The sequence below is a fragment of the Lipotes vexillifer genome, unplaced genomic scaffold, assembly GCF_000442215.2.
Source record: "Lipotes vexillifer unplaced genomic scaffold, Lipotes_vexillifer_v1.1 scaffold1272, whole genome shotgun sequence".
NCBI classification, from domain to species: domain Eukaryota; kingdom Metazoa; phylum Chordata; class Mammalia; order Artiodactyla; family Lipotidae; genus Lipotes; species Lipotes vexillifer.
The window spans coordinates 2,711,723-2,735,561 of NW_006779909.1; the positions used below are offsets into that span (position 1 = coordinate 2,711,723).

Consider the following 23,839-nt stretch of genomic DNA (forward strand, 5'->3'; position numbering starts at 1 on the left):
GGAAGAAAAGGGGATGAGATGGGGAACGGGCGGGGGTGGGGGGGAAGGCTTGTGTTCACCTGGCTAGGAGTCACCAGGGCCCTGGTACCTCAGTGGTGACCCAACATGAGCAAGTGGGTAAATAAATGAATGCCCTAACATCTGACCCACTCCAGCCAGAGATGGGTCACTTGGTGACCCTGGAACCCAGGACAGTCCCTACTCCCTGAGATGGGAGGACAGGCAGGCTGCCGGTGAGAAGCCAGTCCTCTCAGTTAGGAGGTGACTTTAGCTCAGGGGCTCATGGCCCTATCTGGCCCTCACCCTGACCTTGCTGCTAACTCTAGCTCACACCCAGATTCTGGAGAATTCTTCTGGTTTCCAATTCATGAACTATTTTTCCTGGTCCCAGCTTCCAGGGAGCTGCTGGTTGAATGAAGTGATTTCCAGTGAGGTACCGTCACCCCTCAAAAGAAGCTCAACTACTGGCTACTCTGAACCTCGTAATACAAATATGTATAATAGTTTTCCTTGGATGCTGGGAGACTCTTAGCAACCTATATTTTCCAACCCATCTTAGGACAGCTGATAGGCTTAGCCAAAGAGCACCTCGGGCATTCCAAAATATGTTCCCACCTCGCTAAAAACCAACAACAACCTGTACACATGCACTTAACAATGTGTAAAGTGTTGTTATATACTACCATAAATTTTTCTCCTAAAGTGTTGGGATGACTTTCCTGGTCTTGCCATTGGCCAGTGGGTGTGTTGATAAACTAAAACCAACACTCTGTGTTTTAGGATACTTTACATGGAGCGGATGTTCATGCTGCTAAAAGGGGAATTTTTATGCCATCATTCTTTGAAAAACATAACTTGCCAAAATGAAAACAAGAAGAAACAGTAAATCTGAATAGTCCTATATTCTTAAAAAAAAAAAGACAAACAACTCTTTCTACACATTAAAAAAAAAAACAATTTTTTGTCACCAAAATAAAGAGGGAACATTTCTCAACATATTGAGATCAACACGTCCCTGGAACCAAAACCAGACAAGGATATTATAAGAAAATAAAATGATTGTAAAATACCATTCATGAATAGAGATACAAAAATACTATACAAAATATTAGCAAATTGAATACAGTGATATATTTTTTAAAAAGGATAATCTATCATGACTGAGCGAAGTTTATTTGAAAAATACCAGTATGGTGTAACATTTAAATATCAATCAATACAGTTCACCATACTGAGAAAAATCATATCTCAAAAGATTTATTAAAAACATTTGATAAGGGCTTCCCTGGTGGCGCAGCGGTTAAGAGTCTGCCTGCCAATGCAGGGGACACGAGTTCGTGCCCCGGTCTGGGAGGATCCCACATGCCGTGGAGCAGCTGGGCCCGTGAGCCATGGCCACTGAGCCTGCGCATCCAGAGCCTGTGCTCCACAACGGGAGAGGCCACAACAGTGAGAGGCCCGTGTACCACAACAAACAAACAAACAAACAAACAAAAAATTTGATAAAATCAATAACTATCTATAACAAATTCCTCAGCAGTAGGAATAGAAGGGAACTTCTTTAACTACATAATGAGTATGTACAAGATATCCACAGCTAACATCATAGTTAATGATGAAATACTGCATTCTTTCCTCTAGTGTTTGGGAACAAGATAAGGATGTCCACAATCTCATTCACAATCTTAGGGGAAAAGCAAACAATTAGAATTAACAAGTGAAATTGTCAAGACCAATAGATACAGGATCAACTAAAAATTAATACATTTATAAGAATTTAAATAATATAAATTATGTTCTTAAACTACAATATAATTACGTTAGAAATCAGTAATAGATCTGGAAAGTCCTCAAATATAGAAAACTAAACAACACACTTCTAATTAACTCATGGATCGAAGAAGAAATTACAAGGAAAATTACAAAATATTTTTAATTGAATGAAAATAAAAATACAATGCATCAAAATTTGGGGGATGCAGCTAAAACTCCGCTTAGAGGGAAATTTATAGTAATACATGCTTATAGTAGAAAAGAAGAGTTTCAAATCAATGACCTAGGTTTCTACCTTATTATTCTATTCAAAGTTATTCTAACTAAGCACAGCAACTTAAACCCAAAATAAGCAGAAAAAAAATAAAGAGAAAAAAATTAAACAGCAGTGAAATTGAAACAGAAAAGTAACAAAGCAAAGCAAAACCGATTATTTTAAAAAATTATTAAAATTGGCAAACCACTAGCCAGACTAATCAAGAAAAAAAAAGATGACATAAATTACCAACATCAGGAATAAAAAGTCATGACCATAGACCCTACAGAGAGTAAAGGCTAATAGGGAATATTATATATAAGTATATACCAATCAATTCAGCAATTTAAATGAAATGGATAAATTCCTTGCAAGATACAAATTACCAAAGCTCACTCAAGAATAAATATATATCCTAAATAGCCCTATATCTAGTAAGAACTTCTTTTGTAGTTAAAATCCTTCCCACGGGGGCTTCCGTGGCAGTGCAGTGGTTAAGAATCCGCCTGCCAATGCAGGGGACACGGGTTCGAGCCCTGGTTGGGGAAGATCCCACATGCCATGGAGCAACTAAACCCGTGAGCCACAACTACTGAGCTACTGAGCCTGCTCTCTAGAGCCCGCAAGCCACAACTACTGAGCCCCCATGCCACAACTACTGAAGCCTGCGCGCCTAGAGCCCGTGCTCTGCAACAAGAGAAGCCACTGCAATGAGAAGCCCGCGCACAACGAAGAGTAACCCCTGCTCACTGCAACCAGAGAAGAGCCTGCGTGCAGCAATGAAGACCCAACGCAGCCAAAAATAAAATTAATTAATTAAAAAAAAAAAACTTCCCACAAAGAAAAACTCCAGGCCCAGATGGTTTCATTGGTGAATTCTGTGAAACATTTAATAAAGATAATATCAGTTTTACATAAACTCTTCTGGAAAATCAAACAGAAGGAGAAATCACTCCCTAACAAATTCTACGAAGCAAGCATTAACCTGGTAGCAAAACCAGACAAACACATTACAAGAAAAAGTAAAACAAAACTACAGATCAACATCTTTCATGAACACAGATGCAAAAAAATGAAGTTTAGTAAATCATAACTACAATATGTAAAAGGATCATGACCAAGTGGAGTTTATCCCAGGAATGCAAGGTTGGTTTTACATTTAACATTAATGTAATTCACCATACTTATGGAAGGAAAAGGAAAAGAAAAATGCATATTATCATCTCAAAAGATGTGAGGAAGAGGAAGAGGAAAAAGAAGAAAAGGAGGAGGAGAAGGAAGAGGGGAAGGAGGAGGGGGAGTAGGAAGAGGAGGAAGCAGACGCAACAGCAGCATTTGATAGAATCCAACAACCATTCATAATAGAAACTCTAGGCAAACTAGGAATAGACGGGAACATCATCAACCCGATAAAGATGATCCATAAAAACATATAGCTAACATCACCTTACTGACAGACAGAATACATTCCCCACAAAGATCAGGAGAGAGAAAAAGATGTCTGTTCTTACCACTTGTACGTGACATTATACTGGAGGTTCTATCCATTGCAATAGGCCAGAAAAAACAAATAAGAGGCATACAATTTCGAAACGAAGAAATACAACTGCCTTTATTTGTAGGCAAAATTATAGTCTGTAGAAAATCCTAAGGAATTTACCCAAAAAAATGCTGGAATAAGTGAATTTAGAAAGGTTGCAGGACACCAAGTTAACATAAAACAAATAATTCTATTTCTATGTACCAGAAAGAAACAATCAGGAATTCATATTTTTAAAAAACACTATTAATGATAGCATCAAAAATATAAAATACTTATCAAAAGTTTGAATGAAAGATACACAAGGGGCTTCCCTGGTGGCGCAGTGGTTGAGAGTCCGCCTGCCGATGCAGGGGACACGGGTTCGTGCCCCAGTCCGGGAGGATCCCACATGCCATGGAGCGGCTAGGCCCGTGAGCCATGGCCGCTGAGCCTGCGCGTCCGGAGCCTGTGCTCCGCAATGGGAGAGGCCACAACAGTGAGAGGTCCGCGTACCGCAAAAAAAAAAAAAAAAAAGATACACAAGGCTAGTACCTCAAAAACTTCAAAACATTGCTAACAGAAATGATAGAAAACCTAAATAGATGGATAAATATACCATGTTTGAGAACTGGCAAAATCAATCCTAAGACAGCAATTCTCACCAAATCTATCTGTAGATTCAATCAATCTCAATCAAAGTCCCAGAAGGTTTTTTTTTTTGGTAGAAGTTGACAACTTGATTTTAAAATTTATATTAAAATGCAAAGGACCTTGAATACCCAAAATAATTTTGAACAAGAAGAACAAAGTTGGAGAACTTAGACCACTTGATTACAAGATTTATTATAAAGCAACTCTAATCAAGGCAATGTGGCATCTGTATAAACATACATCAGTGAAATAGAATGGAAGGTCCAGAAATAGACCCATATACCCATGGTTAATTAATTTTCAACAAAGGTGCCAAGGGAGTTCAATGGAGAAAGGATAATCTTTTCAAAAAATGGTTCTGGAACAGTTGCATATTTGGAAGTAAAAACTGAACCAGATCATTATCATACCACACCATATATAAAAATTAGCTCAAAATGGATCATAGATCTAGATGTAAAAGCTTAAACTATAAAACTTCTAGAAGAAACCATGAGAGAAAATCTTAGTGATCTTATATTTGGCAAAAAAAGAAAAAAAAAATAGGAAACAAAAGGCATAAACTATAAAAGAAAAAATAATTTAGTTGGTTTCCAGCAAAATTAAAAACACTTGCTCTTCAACAGATACTGTTATAAAAATGAAAAGACATGTCACAGACTGAAAATATTTGCAAAACGGAATCAACAAAGAATTTGTATGTAGGATATATTTTTTTACATGTATGACTCAATAGTAAGACAAATGGCCCAATGAAAACGGTAAAAGATTTGAACTGACATTTCACCAAAGAAGATGGCAAATAAGTGCATGAAAAGATGCCTCACGTCATTAGTCATTAGGAAAATGCAATTCAAAACCACAACGAAAAAAAAAAACCACACAATGAGATACCACTTCACAACCACTAGAACGGCTCAAATTAAAAAGACTGACCACTCCAAGCGTTAGTGAGTATGTGGGGCAACTGGAACTTTCATACTCTGCAGGTGGGAATATAAAATGGTATGGTCACTTTGGAAAACAGATAATAGCTGCTTAAAATGTTAAAAATAGTTTCCAGGGGCTTCCCTGGTGGCGCAGTGGTTGAGAGTCCGCCTGCCGATGCAGGGGACACGGGTTCGTGCCCCGGTCCGGGAGGATCCCACGTGCTGCGGAGCGGCTGGGCCCGTGAGCCATGGCCGCTGAGCCTGCGCGTCCGGAGCCTGTGCTCCGCAACGGGAGAGGCCACAACAGTGAGGCCCACGTACCGCAAAAAAAAAAAAAAAAAAAGCTTCCCATCATGGAGGACCCTAGAGATAAGGTGCTTCAGGAGCACCACAAGAAGCTGCTGGAGCACAAGGAGATGGACAGCCGTCTCAAGGAGTTAAGGGAACAATTAAAAGAACTTGCTGAGCAGTATGAAAAGTCTGAAAATGATGTGAAGGCCCTAAAAAGTGTTGGGCAGATTGTGGGTGCAGTACTTAAGCAATTAACTGAAGAAAAATTCATTGTTAAAGCTACAAATGGACCAAGATATGTTGTGGGTTGTCGTCGACAGCTTGACAAAAGTAAGCTGAAGCCAGGAAGGAACAAGAGTTGCTTTGGATATGACTAACTATCGTGAGGTATTTGCCAAGAGAGGTAGATCCACTGGTTCTCAACATGTCTCATGAGGACCCTGGGAATGTGCCTTATTCTGAGATTGGAGGGCTATCAGAACAGATTCGGGAATTAAGAGAGGTAATAGAATTACCTCTTACAAACCCATAATTATTCCAACGTGTAGGAATAATACCTCCAAAAGGCTGTTTGCTATATGGACCACCAGGTATAGGAAAAACACTCATGGCATGAGCTGTTGCTAGCAAGCTAGATTGCAATTTCTTAAAGGTTGTATCTAGTTCTATTGTAGACAAGTACATTGGTGAAAGTGCTCGTCTGATGAGAGAAATGTTTAATTATGCCAGGGACCATCAGCCATGCATCATTTTTATGGATGAAATAGATGCTATTGGTGGTCGTCGGTTTCCTGAGGGTACTGCAGCTAATAGAGAGATTCAGAGAACTTTAATGGAGCTACTGAATCAAGTGGATGGATTTGATACTCTACATAGAGTTAAAATGATCGTGGCTACAACAGGCCAGATACAGTGGATCCTGCTTTGCTTCATCCAGGCAGATTAGATAGAAAAATACATACTGATTTACCAAACGAACAAGCAAGGTTAGATATATTGAAAATCCATGCAGGTCCCATTCCAAAGCACGGTGAAATAGATTATGAAGCAACTGTGAAGCTTTCAGATGGCTTTAATGGAGCAGAACTTAGAAATGTGGCTCACTTAGAAATGTTTGTACTGAAGCAAGTATGTTTGCAATTCTTGCTGATCATGATTTTGGATAGATCTGGCTTACAACATCCCTATTTCCTGGCACTCCTGTGAGTGATGCTTGTAAAGCTAAAAATGGAGCATAGCACGCAGTGACATTCAACAAACAGTATCTGAGATCTGGTCACTACAGGACCACACAGGTAGATGCCCCCTGTTTTCAGCCCAGGATCACCCTCTCAGCACAGAAGCTCTGCCTCAGTTTACAATGCAAGGTCTCTCTTCCCTCCTTGATTACCAGAGAACACCTACTTCCCTGACTCCTGACCAAGTATGGATTCTTCCTATCACCTCTGAAGAACTACATCTTAAAGAGGTAGGAAGAAGTTGGCCCTGGAGCCAGACTGGTATGAATTTCATCTGAGTCACTCGTTAGCTGTGTTATCCTGGACAAGTGTCATAACTTCTCTGAGCTTCCAATTTCTTATCTGCCTGATGGGGATAACAACCCTACCCACTTCTTGGGATTGTGGTGAGGGGTTAATGGGCACTGGATGTACAGGCTCCTTGCACACTGACTGGCGTACTGGAGGTGCTCAATAGATGTCTCTTCTCTTTTCCTCTTGCTATTCCCACGTACTCTATGCAAACACTTTCATTAGAGGCCCCTAAAAAGTCCTATCTTACCCCAGGCCTTTCTGTAATCTTGGTAGCAGATTGGCATAACTATTTAAAAGTACAAAAATCGGGCTTCCCTGGTGGCGCAGTGCTTGGGAGTCCGCCTGCCGATGCAGGGGACGCGGGTTCGTGCCCCGTTTCGGGAGGATCCCACGTGCCGCGGAGCGGCTGGGCCCGTGAGCCATGGCCGCTGAGCCTGCGCGTCCGGAGCCTGTGCTCCGCAAATGGGAGAGGCCGCAGCGGTGAGAGGCCCGCATAACGCAAGAAAAAAAAAAAAAAAAAAAGTACAAAAATCAACGTTAACTTTCTCAACAGTAATAAAAGAAAATAATGGCTAACTGTATTGTACATAAAATCAGTCCCAGTTCATGCCCCCATGCCGCTTACAGTCTAGCAGGAAAGGAGGATGTTGATCTACAGACCACAGATCTGGGCAAGAGAGGTGCCTGTGACAGCTCATTTACTTCTCAAAAGGGCCTCACGAGATGGATGCTATTATTATACTGACTTTTCAGATGAAGAAATTGAGACTCAGAGAAGTTACAATTCTTGTTCAGGGTCACCTGACGAATAAGAAGCAGACTAGGATTTGAGCCTAGAGGCTTCTTCCCAACCTCCAGTCGTGAAACAAATATAGGGATGGTAGATGGACCTCAACAAACTTCCCTGCTGGGCAGAGGCTGACCATTTAAAATTTTCAAATAGGAGTCAGCTTCAGTTATCAAGACTATTGTTGAGATGTATCTGAGAAGGCTGGAGGGAGGACAGACCCCCAAAGCAGCCAGCATTGTGATACTTTGTTTCAAAAAGCAGGATCTTTCAGAATTGCAAGTTCGAGGTAGCAGAGGCTGAAGTGGCATGTGGTCTAACCCTTCTATTTCACAGATGAGTAAAATGAGGCACAGAGAAGGCAAGAGACTTGTTGAAGGTCATAAAGAAATCTCCTTAGCAACTGCTTTCTCCCCATGTCTATATATCAACCCCAGGAAAGACTCTTATTGGCTCTTTTGGGATCATATGCTCATCCTTGTACCAATCACTGTCGCAGCTCTAGCACCTTGAGTGACAGCCCCACCGAAACCAACCACCTGCTCTTGCTTGAGATGTCAAAGGACTGGCTCCTTCTCAGGTCCTGGGTGGGAATGTTACATCTTCAGAGAGGCCTTCTTCTACCATTCTACCCAAAGAACACTCCTCCCTGACCCTGCTGTCACTTTGATTTTTCTCCAGAAGACTTATTACTCTTTGATATTATTTAGTTTTCATTCTTTATTAGAATATAAAGAAGCTCCTTGAAAAGAGGGGCTTTGTCTGATTTCTTGACCACTGTATCAAGTGTTTAGAACAGGACTTGGCATATAAAGGTGCTCAATAAATATTTTTGAATTAAAAAAAAAATGAGTAGGGGAAGAGTTTCCAAATGATCTGGAAGAGGACAAAAGGCAAAGCACGCTGGACGGACATACACCACCCACAGCAGCCACCACTGAATTCTTAGCGATTCATCTTTAGGGAAATCAATAAAGCAACTACTGTTTCAGCGAGCAGTAAATAAATAAATAAAAGTCTGTGGTAGGTCTGTGATCTCTGGTTTCTCATCTATCTCACTGACTGGCCTGGGACCCTCTGCTTGCTTAGCACTTACTAGAGCCTGGCAGATAGCAGGTGCTGAAATAAGGGTTTTGGATGAATAAACCCAACAGTAATATCTTAGTCTGTGTTTCTGAAACATTGATGTGCATTCAAATTACCTGGGGATTTGTTAAAATGCAGATTCTGATTCAGTAGGGTCTGGGTGCAGCCCGAGAGTCTGCATTTCTAATAACCTCCCAGGCGCTGTTGCTGCTGCTGGCATGAACCACACTGTGAGTAACAAAGCTCAGTCTATTAGCAAGAAATCTGTGGGCATCTCACTATACAAACAGGTGAAATAAAGAGCCAAGAAGAGCCGTCCAGAAGCAATAATGGTAGGGGGATCGGGAGACCCGGATTCTAGTCCCAGGTCTCCTGTCTATAAGCCCATGAACTTGGACAAGTTTCTGCAGCCTCTGAACCTCAGTCCCAGCTGCCAGGTCAGGACTCCCCGACCAACCCTTCCCTCCTCACACAAGGTGTCTGAGCTGCAGCACTGGGGGCAGAGCAGGGTATCTAAGGCTGAATCAGATCCAGCGCTGCCCCGTCACCATCCATGAGCTCTAAGAATATACACTTTAGCCTGCCTTGCAAGGATGCGAGAGAGAGTTAAGATCAACATACACTGGAGAAAAGAATCCCTGAGCTCTCACCTCTGCCATCCGGCACACTTTACACTTAACACTACTTTGTAAATTCCCGGCATCCACATACTGGTTGTTTTCAGTTTTCTGAGGCTGCTCCCTCGCACTAGCCAGACTTCCCTCTTTAATACAGATCTTCTGAATCTCACCCCACCCTCTTCCCTCAAACACAACAAAAGACCCTCTTCTGCCTTTGCCTATGACTCACAAACAATAATAAAATGATATAGCTTCACATTTATCACATCGACTATATTGGTATTTCCCAAAAGGCAGTAAACATCAATTACAGCATGCGTACACTGACAAGTGTCCTTCTGATAGTCACATTATTAGCAGTTTACCAACTATTTGTGGTAAATGATACTGTCTTTCCACTTAGGGTAGCAATGTAAAGTCTCCTTTAAATATAAACAAAATGAGTCTATAATAAGGAAAAGCAAATCAAAACCACAAGGAGCTACCACTTCACACCAAGTAGAATGGCTACAATAAAAAAAAAAATAATAGTAAGAGTTGGAGAAATTGTAACCCTTGTACAACAGTCTAACAGTTCTTCAAAAGGCTAAACATAGATTTATCATACGACCAGGTCATTCCACTCCTAGGTATACCCAAGAGAACTGAACACATATGTCCATGCAAAAACTTGTACATGAAGGTTCACAGCATTAGTCATAATAGTGAAAAACTGAAAACAATCCTGCTGTTCATCAACAGATAAATGGATAAATAAAATGTGGCATACCCACACAATGCATTATCCAGCTATAAAAAATAAAGTGCTGATAAATGCTACAATGTGGATGAATCCTGAAAACATTATGCTAAATGAAAAAAGCCAGACAAAGAAGACCACATATTTTTATGATTTCACTTATATGAAATGTCCATAATGGGAAAATCCATAGAGATAGAAAGTAGATCAGTGGTTCCCTAGGGCGGGAGGAGGGGTGAGCTGGGGAAAAATGGGGAGTGACTGCTAAAGTGTACAGGGTTTCTTTCTAGGGTGATGAAAATTGGGGTGTTCAAAAACTGATTATGGTAATGCTTACACAGCTGTGACTATACTGAAACCACTGAATTGTATACTTTAAATGGGTGAGTTGTATTGTGTGAATTATATATCAATAAAGATGTTATAAAATATCTAAAAATATTAGGTAATACTATAGGTGGCATACATATATGAAAAAAGCATTAAGGACACAGATAAAGCAAAGCTTAGGAAACACTGGATTAGATCAGCAATCCTCAAAATCCTATGAGGTAAATGTTGTTTTTTCCTGTCATACAGGAAACTGGACTCTTGAGAGGTGAGTATTCATCCAAGAACGAAGAATTTTAAGTGGATTTCGAACCCAGGCTACTGACTCCAAAACCAGTGCTCTTATCTGACATGCTACACTGCTTCCTAGACTCCCAATCCTTGAATTTAGCTCCCATGCATACTTTTCCTGATGATGCCTCTCCCCTAATGGTGTCTCTCTGAGACTTGGGTCTGAACTACACCAGTGAGCATCACCTACAGCTTTGACCTACGTAACCAGCAGACTATCACAGAAATGATGGTATATAATTTCTGAGGCTAGGTTGGGTGCCTTACTTTAGAGAGTACCAGCTGACACATTCTGAAGACAATCAGCCCTGTGGAAACAGCTGAGGCCTTTTGCCAACAGCCATGTGAGTGCATCATGTTGGAAGCAGGTCCTGTAGCCCCATCAAGCCTTCTGATGACTGCAGCCCCAGCCCATCTCTTGACTGCAGCCTCATGAGAAGCCCCGAACCAGAACTACTCAGTGAATCTGCTCCTTATTTCCTGACCCACAGAAACCATAAGGTACTGTGTATTTATTGTTTTAAGCTATTAAGTTTTGGGGTAATTTGTTATGTAGCAATAGATAACTAGTACACCCTATGACTAGTTCCTGCCAATGATATGTGAGCTGAAAAGTTACGCATTACTTCCAGGTCCAAGATATGAATGTGCCTTTTCTACTTTCTCTTTCCCCTACCCACAGAGATCTTTCCTTTCCTCCTAGATATTCGCACACCCATGTTCATAGCAGCATTACTCACCATAGCCAAAGGGTGGAAGCAACCCAAGTGTCCATCAACAAATGAATGGGTAAACAAAATATGATCCATCCATATAATAGAATAGTATTCAGTCTTAAAAAAGGGAAATTCTGGCTCGTGGATGAACCTTGAGGACATTGTGCTAAGTGAAATAAGCCAGTCACAAAAGAACAGAGACTATGTGATTCCAGTTACATGAGGTCCCTAGAGCTGCCAAAGTCACAGAAACAGAAAGTAGAATAGTGGTTGCCAGGGAGTTGAGGGAGAAGGGGGAGTTAGTGTTTAATGGGTACAGAGTTTCAGTTTGGAAAGATGAAAAGTGTTCTGGAGATGGATGGTGGTGATGGCTGCACAACAGTGTGAATGTCCTTAATGCCTCTGAAATGTACGCTTAACAATAGCTAAAATGGTACATTTATGTCATACCTATTTTATCATAATAAAAAAAGTCATGATATGCCCAAAAGGTTGTTACTCCCTCTGCTGACTCCCTAAGCATCTGTGGTAAGGGCTGGGGCTTGTGGGCTGACTAACTCTTTTTCCAGCTACTGTTTGTGAGAGTCCTACTGTGGACAAAAAGACTGGGCACCCTGTATTTAAGATGCAGGTTCAGCTGCATGGGACAGGAACCCAAAACAACAGTGGCTTAAATGAGACGGAAATCCCTTTCTCCTGCATACAGTCTGGAGGCGGGTAGTGCACAGCTGGCATGGTGACTCAGCCCCGTGTAGTCATTCAGGGACCCAGCCTCTGCTCTTGCACTCTGCCATCCCTAGGGCGTTTTTCTCAACCATGTGGCTCAAGGTGGCTTACCACCACGTGTATAGGATCCTAAGCAGCAGGGTGAAGAAGGGGCATGCCTCCTCTCTTTAAGACACTGTCATTCGGGGTCTCTGTCCTAGAAGCGGAATGCCACTGCTGCCTAATGTATTCTCCTGGAAGTGGAATGCCACTGCTGCCTAATGTATTCTCCTGGAAGTGGAATGCCACTGCTGCCTGATGTATGTTCCATCCCCAGCATCCCCCAACAGGATGTCGGCGGTTTTCTATCTTGTCATGGCAGCCGTGGAGGAGACCGGCAGAGATCTTGGGAGCCCCACGTTGAAATTAATAGAGCCCCAACATGGGTGGAACCTGGATCCCTGTATCACTGCATGGAAGGCTGCCTCTCAAACATCTGATAGAGCTTTGCATACTGAGAGTAAACCTCAAATGTGTGAAAGCACTGGGATTTCAGTGTTTATGTGTTACAGCCGCCAGCATTCTCTTAACTAACACAGAGCTTCATGACTGGAGCTTGGGAAGTCAGATAACACGACAGGGCTGAGGCCAGGTCAGGCAACGGGAAGATGACTTCGGAGCCAGGAGACCCAAATCCAAGCTCCCGCAACCCCACTTACAAGCTACGTGGGCCATTCAAACTCTTTCAGCCTGGTTCGCTCAAATATAAATTGGAGATGATGATAATACAAACCACACACTATTTGTGGTGTGAACTGAATGAGGAAATCTGCAAGAAAGACAGTTGAGAAAAATCTACTTGGGGCAGCGACAGACACCTGTCCCCTTGCCATTCTCTAAAGAGGAGAACAGATGGGCATTTAGAAATGGGCACAGCACTCCATAACTCACAGCTTGATGAGAAGCAAATGGCCCACAGCGGGCGGGGGGGGGGGGGGGATGGGCATTGAGGGCAGGGGAGGGGCCACGCAGACCCCTCCTCAGTGACATTGACACTTGTGTCCTCACCAGAATGCAGGGGAGTAGTCCAGTATGGCCTAGAGGGCTCGGGAGGGGGGCAGGCAGGGGGCGGGCTCCCTGGGGGGGGGGGGGGGGGGGGCCTGATCTCTAAGTCATGGCTGAATATTCAGCCTCGGGCAGGAAGCTGTCTGTCTTGGGTTTGGCAATAGCTTTGATTTAAGACCTCAAATAGGCCCCTGAGAGTTTACTTGGTTGGGACTCAGATTGGGTTTACAGCATAGACCAACGTTTTCCCCAGGCAGCCCAAGAATAAGAGTCTGGACCTCTTCTTGTCATATCTCAACAGGACAGCACTGGTGCAGAAAAGCTGGGACACTCAGGCTCTGGCTGCCACTCTGGGGAGTATGGCCACCACGGGTGCTCACAGCAGCATCTAAAGCACAGATGCTTCAGGGACTGGGCAGAGCACGTAACAGTGTGAAGAGGCTGGCTGCCATGTAACAGTGAGTGGCTGGTGCTCTGAGCTATGTAGCAAATCGGGCGTGCTTACAGGCTCCTTTCAGCCCACAGCTGAACTAAAGGCTCGAATCTGAATTTATTGCCTCTATGGCTCCAGTTTTTCTAGCCCAGTGCTAACAGAAATATGTCACATAAGTAATTTAAAATATTCCAGTAGCCACATTTAAAAACTATAAAGAGAAAGATGAAATTCACTTTAATCTTATATTATATTTAACCCAATAGATGATTCTGATCACCAATTCCAATATGTGTGGGGTTTTTCCACCCCACCAAGCAATTCTCAGACACCAGCTGGGTGTCTTACCATTCAGCTCAATTCAACACTATCTGATGCAATAGCATGAGATGCCACGAGTTAAGGGCTCTGTCCCATAAGACTGCACCCTCCCCCATTTCAGACGCCCATCACAAGTCCAGGCTGTCACCTGTGCTTCTGACCAACAGGCTATAAATCGCAGGATCCCATGCCCCCCTCCTTGTGTTTGATTACTTTGCTAGAGTGGCTCACAGAACTCAGAGAAACAGTTTACTTACTAGATTATTGGCTTATTACAAAGGGATATAACTAAGGAACAGCCAGATAGAAGAGATGCATAGGGCAAGGTATGGGGAAGGATGTCTCCCCATGTTCACTGATTCAGAAGTTCTCCCAACCCCGTCCACTTGGGTTTTTATGGGGCTTCATTATATACGCACAATTCATTGGCCATTAGTGATTAATTCAACTCCAACCCCTCTCCCCTCCCTGGGATCAGGGAGTGGGAGTGAAAGTCCCACCCCTCTATTAGTGGTTGGTTCCCTGGCAACCAGCCCTCATTTTCAGGTGTTTTCCAAAAGTCACCTCATTAACAAAAACCCATTTGTGGTGGAAAGAGACTTGTTACGAATAACAAGATACCATTTCCCCTTTATGGCTCTCAAGGACTTCAGGGACTGAGGACAAGAGACCAAATATGACAAAAGATGTTTCTGTTGCCCTTTTCATTCAGGAAATTCCAAGGGTTTTGGGTGCTGTGAGCCAGGAACTGTGGATGAAGACCATATATATATGAGAACTATATTTTGGTCATCTGAATGATCAAATACATATTTCTTATAAATCCTAATATCACACCCACAAATCCAAAAAATCATTTCAACATGTAATCAATATTAAAAATATTGGTGAGCTATTTTACATTCTTCTTTTTTACACTAAGTCTTCAAAATCTGGAATGTGTTTTACATCTCCAGTAGGACCAGCTACATTTAAAGCACTTAGTAACCACGTGCAGCTGGTGGCTGCTCTGTTGGACACTTCTGTTTTAGGTAGTTGGCACCCCCCAAACCCACCAAGCATCTCCACACCTCCGTGCCTTTGCCTACACTGTTCCTTCTGCTTGCCACAGCCTCCTCTCCTTTGCCCACCTGAACGCCTACTCATACTTCAAAGGCTTAGTGCAAATGTCACCTCCTCCCTGAAGTCTTATGCAACCCCCTAGGATGCTCCCATAAGCCCTTGTTTCCACCTCTATTCGAGTGCCCACCACGCTGGATTATGTTTAACTTGTTGAAAGGCCAAGACCACTTCTGAACCATCACCAGCACTTAGCACCTTGCTTAGCACATGGCAGACCCTAGGGGCCACTGTGGGCTTTCTCTGGGATGAGGGTGTTAGGGCACAAGGAAAATTTCTTTAAAAGTTCCCCAATAATTTTTTTTTTTTGTGGTACGCGGGCCTCTCACTGCTGTGGTCTCTCCCGTTGCGGAGCACAGGCTCAGCGGCCATGGCTCACGGGTCCAGCCACTCCGCACCATGTGGGATCCTCCCAGACCAGGGCACGAACCCAGGTCCCCTGCCTCGGCAGGTGAACTCTCAACCACTGCGCCACCAGGGGAGCTCTTTTTTTTTTTTTTGGTAATGGATCACAGAAAAGAAACTGGTGTATAAAATGTTGCTTGGGATATCGTTGTCACCAGAGAAACGGACCCAGAGAGCTATGATTTGGGGCTGGACATAACGTTAATAGTCATTCAGTTCTTAGTTTATGGTCCTCACAGGAAATATTTGAGGAACCCTGATATACAGCTATAAGGCATTGTATATCTGGGGCCCATGGGGAGCGTAGCAGTCTCCCAGCTGGGTAACCCAGGGTCAGGGTTGACATGTGTCGTAACAGGCTCAGGGCCACCAGGTTGCACAATTCTCGAGTGACAATGTGAATGGTGCCGCTGGAGCTGAGCACACAGAGCCTGTTGTCGGATGCAGTGGTTCTGGAAGCCCCACCTGTAGGTAAAGGTCCACATCTTGATATGCCACTAGCTTTAGACATCTGAGGCAGGATAACGGGGAGATTAGGTACAAGTACAGGGAAACTCATAAGTTAGGAACCACTTGCGTTCACAACACAGATGCTGCCCAATTCCAGAAGGGCTGCAGCTCAGAGTGCAAGTGTAAAATCAGGGTCTGGGAACTTAGAGTCTCCTCCGGAAATGGCCCAGATGGGGGCTCCTCTTCCTGGGTTGGCATCCAGGATATAATGACTAAGTTTTGAGCTAATGTTCTCAGGCTTAGGTGAGGAAGAGGACATGGACTTCCTCCTCTGTCCCCTCCTTTTTCTGCTTAGATCAAACAGGGAAAGACAAAGTTCATATGGGTGAAAGCACTGGCTAGAAGAGGACTGCAATCAAACCTGGCAGGTCAAAGAGTATAATCAAAAAACTGAGATCGAATTCTGGTTCCACTGTGTGAGTTTGGACAAGGTGCTCAACGTCTCTGAGCTTCAGTCTTGTTATCTGTAGAACAAAGATATTACCACCCCTACCCCACAGTGGTGTCGCGCAGCATAACAGAGAAGGGCTGCGTGAGGGCCCAAGCGCAGCCTGTGATAAGCATATTGGTCAGCTTTGGCTGTGGAACAAGCCCCACTGTCTCCTTCTGGGGCTGAGGCTGGGGGGGCAGCAGCCACGTGGGCTGTGTTCTCACAGCAGTGTCAGCAGGTAAGAGGGCAAACCCAACTGTGCAAGCACGTGTCAAACCGCCAGTGCGAATCACGTGGTCGAGGCCAGTCATTGCTGTCACTACTTGACTAGCAGCTGTCTCCTCCCATAACAGTGGGTGGTACACTGGCTGAGTGGGGTGGAGCTGATTGGTAGTGTCTGTAGTGTCGGCAGATTCCCATGGTGTAAATACAACCACCATGACAGAGTTCAAGCTACCAACAACTGTGGCTTGCAAACTCCCTGAAAACTTAATCATCAGCTTTCACCAGGTGGTCTGAGCTGGTTCCAGCATCCCACTGGGGCAGGCCTTGTGCCTGTCCCCTCATGACCAATACCGTAACTGAAAAACAATTGAAGAGCCATAGGTATTTGGTGAATGAAAGAATGAGCAATCCTGAAGTTTAAACAGGCCTTCAGGACAGCAACTGCTGTTTCTAGAAGATAAGACTTTGAATGCTTGGCCCAAGAAGCGGATAGGGAGTCATGACATTTCTATTCTCTGAAGACTGTTTCTATATTTAGTTAACAGAATGTCTATATCAGGCACAAATCCAAGTACTTTGCAAATGCTAACCCATTCAACCCTCGTAGCAATTAAAAGGCAGATACTATTAGTACCTTCATTTTACAGATAAGAAAACGGAGGCTGAGAGTAGCTTGCCAAGGTGGTGGAGCTGGGCTTTGAACCCAGGAAGTATGACTGCAGAGCCCACGTTCCTAACCACTATGCGATGCTGCATCAGGACCAGCTCTGGAAATGAGACTTGGCTCATATCCCCATCGGTGCTCCAACCTAAGCATATCTACCCCATGGACATGGTGTGTGCTCGTCAGGTCACTGAACCTAAACAAAGAAATAACCAAATAGAAAAGGTCCAGAGTTGAGGCTGTGAAATGATAAGGGAGATGTGGTCTCTTTTGGATAAAGACAGAGAAAAAGACGAAGCCTTTTCAAGAGCCATGAAATAATCATGGGGATGGACTTTAAATATTTATTTACTAAATTCTAACAGGAGGACACGGACCTGGTTAACTTTCATAAAGGGAAATGTTAAAACTTGACAGGTGAGTTTGAGACATTAGTATTTGTACAACGCTCTCCGCATATGGTCTTGCTTCATCTTTAAGACCACCATGGGAGATGACGAGACTCAGGCTCATTTTACAAACTGAGGACACCAAAGCTCAGAGGCGAGGGGATGCACCCGAGGCCACAGAACTCGTCAGCAGAACTGAGTTGGGGTCCCCCTGTGCTGCTGGTTCACGTTACTTCCCAAGCAGGCCTTGCAAAATCATAGCTGCTCAGAGGAAGTCAATTCCTGTAGTTAATTATGCTGACCAGCTGTACAGAGTGAAAATGTAATTAGGTTCAAAGGAGGTTTCCACAGATTCTGGGGTATAGCCCAATATTGCAATAATAAAATCCAGGAATATATCTCTACATTTTGATGCAGCTGTTCATTTAACAAATGAACTCCTAGGTGCCTATTATGTGCAGGGACCACAAAGATCGAAGATGATCCTGACTGTCTATATATTCTACATGCAGCATTGAGGATCACTGCAAAGAAAATGAAAATACTGATGTGTACCTTTAGCATGGGAGAAGATGGAATTAATTTAGAAGGAAAGTCTGGGACAATCAGATTGTGGTGGTAATTCAAAATGCCAGGGTCAGCGATTTGATTTTATCCTGTAGGAAAAGAAGGCCCGATGAAGACTTCTAAGCAAGGGAATGACATCACCATCACCAACATCACCATCGTCACCATCATCATCATCATGATCACAATAAAAATAATAAATACTATTCACAGGGCACCTATTGTGCTCAAGGTTTCTATCCCTCACACCCACCCCATGAGGTCAGAATTAATATTCACCCCACTTTACAGAGGAGGAGCCTGAGGCAGAGGTAACGCAGCTAATAAGGGGCAGAGCCTGAATCTACCTGAGTTCAGTTCACTCTCACCCTAACACTCTGCAGGATCTCTGCTTTTGAGTATATGCTGGACAGCACCTGGGAGTGGAGGTTTGGGAGCTGTCGGCATTTAGTTGGGTGGCTAATGCATGAGAAAGACTCAGTTTAAGTGGAAAGAGAGGAAGACTAGAGAAGCAGAGAGAGAAACAGTAACAGAGGCAGGCAGTACCAAGGAAACCAAGCAGGTGCGAAGTTTAAGAGGGAAAGATGGGAATAATGGTGCAGAAAGTTACCTACAGGTCAGGCAGGATGGCTATGGACAAGGAACTGTAGGATTTGCCACTTTAAGAGTGCTTCCAGGGCTTCACAGACAGCATTTTCAGGGGAGTGGCGGGGGTGGGCGCCAGATTGCTGTGGGCTGAGGAATGAGTGGGAGGTGAAGACAGGGCAGGCAGCATGTAAACTCACTCTTTTAAGAAATATGATAGTGAGGGGGAGGGAAGGAAGGAAGCTTGAAAGGGGAAGATGGTGGCTGGAAGGGTTTTCTGTGGGGCATGGAGGTGGGGGGAGATTTGAGCAGTTGTTAGGTAGAATGAAGGAGAAGCTGAGGCCACAAGACAAGGAGGCTCTTCCTCAGAGCTTCGGGGGAGCTCCAAGGGATGGATGGAGAGCTCAGTGGGTGGTGTTAGCGACAGTTCATGTGGCTGGGCTTCTTCGGGGCTGTGAAATGAGAGGTGGGTCTGATTATCTTTGTGGCCCCTTGCAGACCTAATCTTCTCTTGCTTTTGTTTTTCCTTCCTCCCTTCCTTCCTCTGGCCTTTCCTTCTTCTCTCCACACATATTTAGTTAGCATCTACTATGTGCTAGGTCTTGTGCTGGCTTCTGTACCTGTTATAATGAACAAGACAGTGTACATCATCCTTTCAATTGAGTGGAAAGAAAGATATTAAACAAGAATATGCACAAATATATTTGTGAGTGACTACAACATTGTATGATAATACTAATAATCGCTAATGTTCATAGCTCACTTCGAATACACTAAATACTTTATAAGCATTTTCTTATTAACTCACACACACACACACACAAACTCATAAGAAAGGCACTGTTGGTATTCCTTTTTGCAAACCAGTAAACTGAGGCACAGAGAGGTCAGATGACTTCTTCCCAAGACTGAGAAGACTAAGATAGGTGGAGCATGAGATTCAAATTAGATTTGCCAGTGTGGACAGGAGCGCTTAACGGCCACACTGTCCTGAGTCACTGTGTTTAGAGCAGTGGGCGCCAGGATGGACAAGATCTGGAGGTGTCCCTTCCCTAGGGGAGCTCACAGTCTGAGCACTGGGACGAAACCCGGAGTTCATTTACTCCGTTCTTCCTCCAGGTGTGGTCCCTGCCAACAGCATTAGCATCACCTGGGCACATGTTCCAAACGCCAAAGCTCCAGCCCAGCCCCACCCACTGGATCAGGATGTGCAGTTTAACAAGATCCGCAGGTGCTTGGTGTGTACGTTGAAGTCGGAGAAGCCTGTTCTACAGCCACTTCTCTGATTAGAGATGAGAAACTGAGGCCCAGGAGGTTGGAGGTTACAGAGTGGTGGAACTTCAGGGCTTGGTGCCTGGAGCCCAGCCTAGGCCTGAATGGACCCTTCCACTCTTAAGAGGCCATGTGGGTAGGACATGAGAAAGAAGGGGTAGCGCGCGCAAGGTGCTCGGCGCGCGCAAAGTGCTCGGCGCGCGCAAGGTGCTCGGCGCGCGCAAAGTGCTCACAGGGCTCCCGGGCCCGGCCTAGCCGGGCTGAGGCGACGCGGGCGCCGAGCGGGCCGGGCCGCCGGGCCGCCGCGCAGCGTCCCCGTCCCTGCGCTGGCCCGGCCCGGCCCCTCAGCTCCACCCCCTGCCTCCCCCTCCCGCCTGCTCGCGCCTCCTGAAAAGCCAGCCCGCCCGGGGCGGCGGCGCAGAGCCGGCCCGGCGCACGAGGCAGCCAGCGCGGCCATGACGGCGGAGAAGGCGCTGCCTCTGGGCAACGGGAAGGCTGCCGAGGAGGCGCGGGAGTCCGAGGTGCTGGGTAGCGGCGGCGGCAGCGGGAGCGCGGCGTCCGCCCGCGACCCGCGCGACAAGCGCGACAAGGCAGTCCATGAGCGCGGCCACTGGAATAACAAGGTGGAGTTCGTGCTGAGCGTGGCAGGGGAAATCATCGGGCTGGGCAACGTGTGGCGCTTCCCTTACCTGTGCTACAAGAACGGCGGAGGTGAGGCGACGCGCGGCCCTGAGGAGAATGCGTTGGGGGAAGCCAGCCCTGTGGGGGCGGGGAGCTAGGGGTGAGCGCGAGACCCCTCCCGCGCCTGCGTGTAGGGGGACCCTCGCGGAGAACGCCGGCCCGGCCCACCTGGCGAGCGAGCTTACCCCTGGGCAAGGCGCGCCGTCCCAGTGCACATGCGCGCTTCGCACCTGCGTGTACCACCTGCTAGCCCGAGGGGACTTGTCCGCCAGGTGTGTTCTGTCCCAGCGTGAGGTGCAGACCGAGAGGAGGAGCCCTTCATGTTTGGGGCAGGAGACAGACCCTTTGAGCCTCAGCTTTCCTGACTGGAAACCTGCCTGAAGGAAAGGGGCTCATAATCTGAGTAGGCTCGGGTTTTGAGCGCTTGTTGAAACGCCAGCCTCCGTACTAAACTTTACTTACATCATCTCATTTCATCCTACAGTCATCTTTGTAGGTAGTGCTATACCCGTTTTGCAGATGAGGAAACTAAGGGCCGGAGAAGTCACTCACTTAATAAGGGGTAAAGATGGGATTCTGACACCAAAGGCCTGGTTTTAAAGTGGGATTGGATGACAACAGGGAGAACTTTTAGGTGAGGCATCCCTGCCTTTCATTTGCCCGTAGGGCCTTTTCTAGGGCCTATTTTCAGGACTGTCTGGTGGGAAAATGGGCACCAAACAGTTTCTTTTACTGGTCTCAGAGTCACTCATGACAAATAGCAACAATAATAATTGGATGTTTAGAAGATGCTTAAAGCTTGCAGGGGTCAGGGAAAGGAAGGTGATGAGAGGGTTGTTTCTAGAGACGACGTGTCCGACTCAGTTTGGTGCAGATGCAGCAGTGAGTCCTCAAATCTCCCAGCCCAAGGAAGGGGCTCCAGACTTTAGGAGCCCCTGACCTGTCATATCAGCAGGAGAGCTGGCAGTTCCATGGCAAAGGACTTTGCGAAACCTTGAGTGGCACAGTTTCTGTGAGGAGAAGTCTCTATGTTTTCCTCCCTCTGTTTGCTGTGTCCCTCCAGCAGATCCCCAGACCCCAATGAAGGTGGCTCAGAGGTTGGCAGGGACCACACTGTTAGGCTTCGTGGAGCGGGACTTCCTGTGCGGGCAGCTGCAGGGAGAGTGAAAAGGGTACTGCTTGGCCAGGGCCCTTTCTTTGGAGACATTCATCCTGAAGGCACAGCCTGCTCCAAGCCTGCCCTGCACTGGTAATGAAGTGGCCGCCAGTGTTGGTGGCTTGGCAAGGGGGAGAGACACAGCAGACCCAGAGACCCCGAACATGCCCTGTGCCCTCATCTGGGAATCCGCCTCTCTTTGCACATTCAGCCTGTGTAAGCTGCCATGTCCACTTAGAGGCCTGTGGAAACCCTTTGGGATAGTCCCAGGCAAGAGCTGTTTTAACATCTTTTTTCTTTTTTTTTTTTTTTAAGATGGGAAATTCTTATGCCAAAACAACAACAAAAAATGCATTCCTAAAATCAGAAAATAGTGTAAGTTGCATTAATTACAAACTCTGCCTCAGATGAAAAAAAGGTTGTAGTGAGTCAAGTTTAAAAATGAGTCATTTTCTTTTTACTCTAATGAGACAAGAGTCTCCGTTGGGTGCACAGATATCCTGGTTTAATTGAGCTAGTTATCTAAAGGATTACTAGCTTTGTGAACAGAGAGGCCACAAGGCTTTCAGAAAGTGTCATCTGTTAGGTTCTAGAGGATTCACAGGTAAATTACAGCATATTCGGGAAACTTCTGTGGCTTGTTTTAATCACTTAGATTTATATTCAGCAAACAGACCCTCTTATCTTCTTTTACACACTTTTTGCCTTCTGATATAGTTGGGGTATCTGCTTATCAACTGTTTACCTTTTTAAAAAAATCTACACAGCTCTACTCATAAATTGCAACTATAGTTAGTATTTCTTTCCCAAGGTGAAACTTTCTAAAAATAGAAAACTAAGACCTTTTCAAAACCTGGTAAATATTGTCCTATTATCAGGATTGATCAAAATCGTTGCTTTTAATCCTGTGGTTAAAGGGACTTCATTTAGCAAAAAGCAATTTCAGTGAAAGCCTTCATTTGTGAGATCAGATGGTGGGGAATAGCGTGTGTTTTCATGCTTTGTTATTAGACAAGAGAGAGAGAATGAGGGATTTGGAAAAATCCCTTTCTTCTTGTAATGGCTCATGTTCACCTCAGTTATTTAATTTGTTTCACAGAAAGGCTCAGGCAGTGGGTATTGTGTTTCAAGATGGGAGCGCTAAAGCTTACGGTGGTCTTTTCTCAGATTGATTCAAAGCCAGCCTCTCTGGACAGATTCTTGCTACGAACTGCTCATAACTCAGCTTCATACCTGGGGCCCATGTATGGGCCTGTTACTGCTCATTGTATATCTCCTTGAGAATGCCTTTCTTTATGAAGACTTTTTGCAGGTCACTTCCCAAGTAAGAAGAAGGGGTCCCCCTCCCCTGGCCTGTTGAGGTTACTTTAGAATATAAAAGAAGGGTGTATCGTCCAGGGAGGGAATGAATTTGACCTGCGCTGGAGGGTAGAATGCATAAATAAAAGAATCAAGCATATAACACAATTTCTTCTATATTATCGTCTTAGCTGCACAACAGTTCTGTGAGATAAGTGGTGCAGATATTAAGTATTAAAGCCCTATTTTACAGTTGAGGAAGTTGAGGCTGGGAGATGTGACATAAAGTTATTCAAGGGAGTAGGCGGCAGAGAGCACAAACCCAGGCTCACATTTTCTGACTCTGGGCCCCATAGCAGGAACTTGAACTCAAGCTCAGAGCACATGATGTATTGCCTCTAGTAGGTGCTTATTAAAAGGCTGAACGTGAAGTGGTTAGAGGCAGTTTTAACCTCATTCGCTTACTTTGCATCCTTGCAGGGGCATTCCT

At 44.9% G+C, this 23,839-nt stretch overlaps 1 protein-coding gene and 1 pseudogene across 1 annotated transcript in view; both read left to right on the forward strand.

Moving 5' to 3' along the window:
* The first annotated feature begins 5,472 nt into the window (after window positions 1–5,472).
* On the forward strand, window positions 5,473–6,588 carry LOC103075159 (26S protease regulatory subunit 10B pseudogene; annotated as a pseudogene).
* Window positions 6,589–20,668: 14,080 nt separating this feature from the next.
* Window positions 20,669–23,839, forward strand: part of SLC6A11 (solute carrier family 6 member 11) — a 120,996-nt gene continuing 117,825 nt past the window's right edge. The window contains exons 1-2 of the mRNA XM_007453051.1: window positions 20,669–20,924; window positions 23,830–23,839. The exon at window positions 23,830–23,839 is cut by the window's right edge and continues 143 nt beyond it. Of these exons, the coding sequence (XP_007453113.1) occupies window positions 20,669–20,924; window positions 23,830–23,839 (266 nt within the window). The remainder of the gene's footprint in view (window positions 20,925–23,829) is intronic.